At 54.0% G+C, this 8,282-nt stretch overlaps 1 protein-coding gene across 1 annotated transcript in view; it reads right to left on the bottom strand.

Moving 5' to 3' along the window:
- The window catches only part of LOC103271359 (sterile alpha motif domain-containing protein 12), a 216,688-nt gene extending 208,916 nt beyond the window's left edge, over window positions 1-7,772 (bottom strand). The window contains exon 1 of the mRNA XM_008068833.1: window positions 7,712-7,772. Within this exon, the coding sequence (XP_008067024.1) occupies window positions 7,712-7,724 (13 nt within the window). The 5' untranslated portion in view covers window positions 7,725-7,772. The remainder of the gene's footprint in view (window positions 1-7,711) is intronic.
- Window positions 7,773-8,282: the final 510 nt, after the last annotated feature.

Raw genomic sequence — 8,282 nt, 5'->3', positions numbered from 1 at the left:
GAACCACAGCAGGCCCCAACCCACCCACCCCATGCCCTGGGTCTAAAGGGTAGCTGTGACTCTGAGGGCCATACCTATGGCTCGTCCACAAACACCCTCGAGACTTGGGGTTTGCCAAACAGATCACCACAGATGCCTTCTCCATCAAGGGCAGCCACGAGAAGCAGAGGGTCAAGTTCCTCCTGGGCCAGTGCAAGGTGGTGAGGGCAGGAGGCTACTCTGACACCCTCGGCGCAGCAGCGTGGCTGGCCACCCTCCCACGGGGAGGCGAGCTGTGCAGACAGCTCCTTGCACCCACATTTTAGGCAAATCTGACTAAATATAGTCAGTCTTGCTCTCCTGAGCCAGCTGGAAGCACGATGCCACTGCATCCCACCCAGAAGCCTGAGAGGAGTCAGGTTGGCTTGCAGGAGGGTAGCCTTCCCTGAAGCCTTCCCACCTGCCTGGTAGTTTCCACAGGACCCTGTGTGAGATCTGGGGAGGCAGTAGGTCTAGCCAGTAGGTCTAGAAGGACCCCAAAGACTCTGTGTGGGTGCCCCACACTCACTTCCTGCCCAGGAAGGGTTCAGCTACCCAGACCCGGGAGCCCACCAGGAACATACATCAGACACACATCACTCTGTCCCATACCTTTCCCCTTCACCACCATCAAAATCCTACTCAGCAGCCTGAGCAACACAGCGAGACTTCGTCTCTCCAAAAAAATCAAAAAATAAGTCAGCTGTGGTGACACACACCTGAAGACCCAGCTACTCAGGAGGTTGAGGCAAGAGGACCACCTGAACCCAGGAGGTAGAGGCTGCAGTGAGCCATGATCATGTCACTGCACTCCAGCCTGGGTGACAGAGTAATACCCCAACTCAAAATATAATAATAATAATAATAATATCTCTACTCAACGTCTAGTCCAATGCCACCCTTCCACTGGGTCATCCCACATGAGTCAGAATCAAACACTCCCTTTGTCCTCAGCTCCCACCTCCCACGTGACAGGGTTTATACTTTACTCTGCACTCACACCACTCAGCCTGATCTGCCTGTCTCCTTCATGAGTGGAGGCAGGTGGGCTGGCAGGAGGCAGGTGAGCTCACTCTCTGCTCTAAAGGACTCCCGCAAACCTCACAGCCTTCCTCACACATGGGCTTGACAGCAGAAAGTGCACACCCATGTAAGTACCAGGAAGGAGGGTCTGCAGCTCCCCATCTCCTGGTGAATTACAGGCATGACCTCTGACCCTCACCAACTGCTTGGGTTCTGAGTTCCCGGCTGCCCTTCATGACATATCACCACAGCACCAGGGACCCTACACTACAGAGTGAGTTCACCCACAAAGGATCTGCAGCACCACCATACTAGCCCTGCCTCTTCTGGCATGAGAGTCCAGCAGGGCAGAGAGATAAAGGCAGGGTGGAAAGAATTCAGAAGGTGGTTAGACCCAAGCCTTGAAAGCTGCTGAAAGCCCAGGAGTCAGGGTGGTAGAACTGCAGCCAGGCTCAAAACCATTTATGGGCTATGGGCCTGCCTGCTCATGCACCGACGGTGATGCGCTCTAAACAGCCCTCCTGTCCCCACTAGCAGAAGCTGCTGCTGCCAGAGGGCAGAGCCGGTTGCTCCAGTACAGAATCAAGTAAGGAAAAGTCCCTTGGGACATGTGGCCTGGAAGCAGAGTCAGCGGCTTAACTATAACACCTGGTTGGGGCCACAGAGACAAACGCCGCTCTGGAAACCTGTTGTCCAGATGCTCTCACAACACCTGCTCTGCAGTTGGGAGGTCCCGTGGAGAGAGAAGTCGCCCCAAATCCCCCCCATTCATCCAACCATCTCCATTCATTCAAGCTTCATGGGCCCAGCCTAAGACCTGTCCTCAGAAAGCACCTCCAGGCAGAAGAAAAACATTCAAATAATGTTCTCAACAAGCAAAGGAAGCTGGAAAAGAGTTGGGCCACCACTGAATCAGCAGGAGGAAGGGAGTCTGTTTCTCATGTGCTTGAGGGACATCAGAATGGTGCTCTGGCCTCTTTCCATCCTTGGCAAGGAGAAGCCACCTTCTGACGTGAATATCTTCAAAAAGGCCTGGAGCCCAGGTGGCTGGGCTACCCTTCCTCCCTGTCTCCTCCTGCCCTCCCTCTCTGCTGCAGGGGTCCTCATTCCCTGCTCCTGGGCCACCAGTGACATAAATGGAACCCCTTGTGAGGGGCAGTTCCCTGCTGTGTGCAAAACTATTGAGACTCCTTACTCTCCAACCCAAAGCCAGAGGACACAGCCCAATGCAGCCCTTCAGGAAAGACATGGTGCCTCTCCCATGGTGACTCAGTGGTAAACTCACACTGGGTATAGTCATCACTCACTGGCACCCAAACCCAGTGTTCTCACAACGGCACCTCTTGGTCATAGGCAATGCCTTTTTCCCAGTCACTGTTGTCATGACTTGACCTTACAATATTTTGGTGATGGGGGGTTTTTGACTCTTATACAGGAGAAAAAACTATAGAATCTGAGCACTGATTGCTCAAGTTACCAGCAGTTATTCATTACTTAGAATGGAACCTCAGCGCCATTCAGACCCACTAGTCTACTATATTAACACAGACATCGTCTTAGCACAGCCTTCCATTTGGAATCTTTTTCTTGGGAGCAGTGGGAACTGAATATTAAAAATGAATTGTTCTTCCACATCGGAGGTGCTATTCCCTCAGGCCTGGACACTGTGCACAGTGTCCATCATATACTTTCTTAGACCTCTGAAGAGCAAGAAGACTGGGGAGCAGGCCCCCTCTCCACCCTCCTGGCTCAGAGAACTGGGCATTCACAAGTCACGCATTAAACAATTCCTGGGCCTCCCAAGCACCAGGCACCACCCCCAGAAAACGAGATGAATACAACACTGTTTCCCATGAATCTGCTTTCTTCTTTTCTCTGAATAACACTACAACCCATTTCTGTTAGAAAACATCCCACCAAAACAGCCGTCTACACAGCCTGCCCATAGGGAGCGGATTACTTTGCAGTTCCTGCTGCCTCCTTCCTAGATAGAGGTCCTAGTTTGCTAGCTATTTGCAGTGATTTTTACAATATCATAGTTTTTAAAAATGAATGCCAATATGATCCTGACCACATGCAGACTGTAGGTAGCAGGCTGCCCCACCACCAGAAAGCATGCTTCCCAGAGCCCATAAACACAAATCGTGGGTCACAACAGACTAGGAAACACAAACAGGAGGCTGAAACTAAATTCAGAGAAGAAAACACCACCAGGGTAGTTTCAGAATAAATAAGGGCATCTCTTTTTCATCTTAAACACAAAGTGACAGGTTCAGCAAAATGAATGAACTACTTGCTACAACACTTTTACAAGTTCTAGTTTACTTAAGAAAAACGTAACACATAGTAAAAAAAACCTTTTAATTTGTTACTAATTAGAAATACTGGCTGGCATAAAGAAGTGAAAATTGAGAGAACACGTGCCAACAGCACGGCTTTTCTTAAGGAGAGGGCTGGGCAGACACAAGTCCCATTTGCTAAGGATGTGGGTTCCAGCACCCTTCTACAGACTTTCCTTCTTTATTTGATTCTCACGACATTCCCAGGAAGGACACAGCAGTGAGCCCATGTTCTCCGGATGTGGAGCCTCAAGCTCAGATGTGAAGTGACATGCACTGTATTTACTATTCCAGTTCCTGGAGCAAAAGCCTTCATTCTCTGAATCAGTGTTTCCTGATGAATTGGGTCAACTGGTCCTCACGCAGTCTTTACAACACTGCATGGGACAGCCACACACTGCAGGACATCTGGCATCTCCAGCCATAAGCAACATACCGGCAGCACCCAGTAACAGTTCCTGTAGGTCCCAAATGTGGCCAAGCAGGACAAAGTCACCCAGCAGTAGACAAAAACCACTGCTCCAAAAGACTCTCAGGAACATCTGAACAAAGGCTGGAGAGTATGGTGTTTCTCTTAAAAGTATCCCCTACCTACAGGTCTCCCAGAAGTCCTTTATTTTATGGCATTTAGGCTCCTAAAGAGGCCCCACACACCCTTAGGAACCCAGTGATGAAAGCTCAATGAATACAGTTGCTGTGCAACTCATGAGCACTTACTATCTACCTGTGATGGGCCAGGTACGGTGCTAGCAACTGGGAATACAAAGTACAAGCATGCATGGTGCCAAGCCCCTTAGAGGCTCAAAATCTAGTGAGAGGCACATGGAGCACCAGGTGCCAGCACAGATACCACCAGCACTGGGGAGGCTTGTGTAGGAAGCTCCCATGGCCCTGGACAGCATGCTGGGATGGCAAAGGGATGGGAGGGCTGGGACAAGCACCAAGAGGACAGGTCTCCAGAGGCCAGAGGAAGGGCAACCAGGCCAAGGTCTTTGCAAAGATGGGAAACATAGTTGCAGCAGAAGCTTCAAATCCATCCTTCTTTCTGTGAGTCCTGCTTGTGATTCAAACTCAGGGTCTCCTGTTTACGAAACAGGAACAGTAGCCAAAGAAGTCACTGGAAAATAAAATGATCTATACGCCATCCAAATGTACTTCCTTTCCAAGTCCTTGGTTTGTTTTCAAGGCCTGGCTTCACTGGAACAATCACCCATTCTACAAGAAACATGGCAAAGTCTACATTTCTCATGGTGAACAGGAAGTTGTTTTCAAGAACACAGTGGGCTGGCAGGAGGTGGGAGTGTCCCTCACTTGGGGACACAGAAGTGTGGAGAGACCAAATTAGTGTCACCTGATGGGTGACAGAGATGGGAGACCGGTAGGTCAACTTAGTCTTGGCCTCAAGCTCAAGATGAACTTTACCTTTACTTTTTGTTTTGATTTTTGGCATCTGATTTTTGCCCTGTTGGCACAGAAAAGACAATCTGAAAAAGTCTTTGGTTATTTGTTTTTTTAATTATGTATGTGTGGAGAGGGAGAGAGGGAGAGGGGGAAGGGGGTCTTTTTTTTTTTTTTTTTTTTAATCCTGCTTTGGTAACAGTTGGGAACTCTGAGAGTGATCAGCTGTAGATCTCTGAGCCTGAGACAGCCCAAAGGCCAGAGTTTCCTGAGTTTCTTGGTGCTGTGAGTTTCTAGGTATTGAGTGTAGGACCAAGTTGGTGCTACTTCAGGTTGTCAAGACTGTCATCACGAGGACAGCAAGCGTCAAGTCTGCTCAGCATCTCTGTCCTGGTGCGAGGAGATGCCAGCCTCATGGCTCCTCACACCCCTGCTCTTGAGGAACAGACTCTCTTCCCCTGGGCAGAATGCTGTTGAGCTGGTCTGGCTGCCCACCTCTTCCTACCTCAGCTTCACGTGGATCTGACTGCACTTGGGAACTGTAAGTCTGTAGGTGGATACGGGCTCCTATGTAGTCCCGCAGGCATTCATCCCACCATTCAAGTACAGGCTGACCTCCAGCTTGGCATCACAGACATGCTTTTTTCCCCAGAAATGCAAAGCAGCACCCAGCACCATCGGTCAACAAACAAAACCAAACTCAAAAGTGGAAAAGGAAGGCGAAGCTGGGCTCGGTGGCTCAGCCTGTAATCCTGCACCTTTGGGAGGCTGAGGTGAGTGGATTGCCTGAGCCCGCGGGTTCAAGACCCACCTGGGCAGCGAGACCTTATCTCTACAATAAATCAAAAAATCAGCCGGGCGTGGTAGTGCATGCCTGTAATTCCGGCTACTCGGAAGGCTGAGGTGGAAGGATCGCCGGAGCCCAGCAGGTCGAGGCTGTGGTGGCCGGGAGAGGCCACTGCACTCCAGTCTGAGAGACAGAGTGAGACTCCAACTCAAAAAAACCCCAAAAGATTGGGTTCGGTGGCTCAGCCTGTAATTCCAGCACTTTGAAAGGGTGAGGCGAAGCTGGGCTCGGTGGGTCAGCCTGTAATCCCACGCTTTGGGAGGCTGAGGTGAGTGGATTGCCTGAGCCCGCGGGTTCAAGACCCACCTGGGCAGCGAGACCTTATCTCTACAATAAATCAAAAAATCAGCCGGGCGTGGTAGTGCATGCCTGTAATTCCGGCTACTCGGAAGGCTGAGGTGGAAGGATCGCCGGAGCCCAGCAGGTCGAGGCTGTGGTGGCCGGGAGAGGCCACTGCACTCCAGTCTGAGAGACAGAGTGAGACTCCAACTCAAAAAAACCCCAAAAGATTGGGTTCGGTGGCTCAGCCTGTAATTCCAGCACTTTGAAAGGGTGAGGCGAAGCTGGGCTCGGTGGGTCAGCCTGTAATCCCACGCTTTGGGAGGCTGAGGTGAGTGGATTGCCTGAGCCCGCGGGTTCAAGACCCACCTGGGCAGCGAGACCTTATCTCTACAATAAATCAAAAAATCAGCCGGGCGTGGTAGTGCATGCCTGTAATTCCGGCTACTCGGAAGGCTGAGGTGGAAGGATCGCCGGAGCCCAGCAGGTCGAGGCTGTGGTGGCCGGGAGAGGCCACTGCACTCCAGTCTGAGAGACAGAGTGAGACTCCAACTCAAAAAAACCCCAAAAGATTGGGTTCGGTGGCTCAGCCTGTAATTCCAGCACTTTGAAAGGGTGAGGCGAAGCTGGGCTCGGTGGGTCAGCCTGTAATCCCACGCTTTGGGAGGCTGAGGTGAGTGGATTGCCTGAGCCCGCGGGTTCAAGACCCACCTGGGCAGCGAGACCTTATCTCTACAATAAATCAAAAAATCAGCCGGGCGTGGTAGTGCATGCCTGTAATTCCGGCTACTCGGAAGGCTGAGGTGGAAGGATCGCCGGAGCCCAGCAGGTCGAGGCTGTGGTGGCCGGGAGAGGCCACTGCACTCCAGTCTGAGAGACAGAGTGAGACTCCAACTCAAAAAAAAGAAAAGAAAAGAAAAGAAAAGGAAGGCGTTCCTCAGAGAAAGGTACTCCTGGAATCCAAGTGGCTGTGGAAGTTTCTCCTGGTTGATCCCACACCATGTCTGTAACTTTGCTGGGCCAAGGGGCAGCATAAGCAGGGACAGGTGCAGGAACCACCTTGCTCCCAAACCCCCATCCACCTGTCCAGGTTGGAGGAGGATGCAAAGGCCCGGGTGAACCCAGGTCTCTGCTGTGCAATGACAGCCTGGCTGGGGCTCCACGTGTGGGGTCAGCAAGCTCTCCACCCGGGTCACCAGAATGCCCAACTGGATCAACAGCCTTCCTGGGTCACCAGCCTCCCCGCCCGGGTCACCAGTGTGCCCAACTGGGTCACCAGCCTCCCCAGGTCACCAGCCTGCTCTGGCCACCAGCCTCCCCTGGCCACCAGCCTCCCCATCTGGGTCACCAGCCTTGTGCCCAGGCCACCGGCCGTTCCAAGTCACCAGCCGCCCCGAGTCACCAGACCCCGCCTGGCCACCAGGCTTCCCGGGACCACCAACCTACCGGGATCACCAGCATACCAGCGGGAGGGGAAAGAAAGACGCCCCAGGGCTGGAATCCCGGGCTGGACTCCACGGCCCCCGTCTCCAGTCGTCGTCTCGCAGAAGGGACCTTCCCCACCTCCCAATCCAGTCCTGCACACCTGCGCGTCGCCCCATAGCAAGTGAAGCGGGCACCGGGCCCCCTCGAGGCTCCGGTGGGCGATCACAGGTGGAGAAGGAGGAGAAGGGGAGGGACCGCTCTCCCCGCTCGGGTACCCTCCCGCCGCCCCAAGTCCCCTGCCCCCACGCCCTCCGAGCGCACCAGGGACGAGGGGACTGAGGCACAGGAAAGAGGATCTGGAGATGCCTCCGGCACCCCTTACCTTCCACCGCCATGCTCAAAGCGTCCTGAACGCGCGCATCCTGTCCCAAGCCGAAGTCCTCCCGCCCGCGCCTCCAGCTCGCCCTCGCCCTAGCGTCCTGCGCTCCTGGGCTCGGGACCCACCTGCCGCGGGCGCTCGGCGCGGGGCGACTTGGGAAGTGTAGTTCCTGCCCGGCGCGGGGCAACCTGGGAAGTGTAGTTCCTGCGCCTTGCTGGGACGCGGGAAGGCGTCCAGAGTCCTCCGCCAGAGCGGCACTCCAGGGGCACTCTGACGGCAGCACCGGTCTCAGCGGGCCCGAACAGAGCTGTTCCTCCTAGAGGGCTCGTGAGGGAACCTGGAGAAGGGCTCCGGTGGGGCCAGGACTACAACTCCCAAGATGCCCTGCGCCGGGCTTCGATCCTCGCTGAGAGGGGCCCGGTGATTGAACCTGCCCTACTAGGAGGGTCGAGCGCCCGGCACTGCGTGGGCGGCCGGGTTTGGGGGTGTTCCCTGGATATCCCGGGCTGGTCCGCCGGCCTCGGCGCCGCTCGCAGGCCCCCGAACCCCTGCACAAGTGCGGGAGAAACTCGCC

The sequence above is a fragment of the Carlito syrichta genome, unplaced genomic scaffold (assembly GCF_000164805.1).
Source record: "Carlito syrichta isolate Samal-C Ts95f unplaced genomic scaffold, Tarsius_syrichta-2.0.1 Scaffold311583, whole genome shotgun sequence".
Classification (NCBI taxonomy): domain Eukaryota; kingdom Metazoa; phylum Chordata; class Mammalia; order Primates; family Tarsiidae; genus Carlito; species Carlito syrichta.
This window is presented reverse-complemented; position numbering and strand designations above follow the sequence as displayed.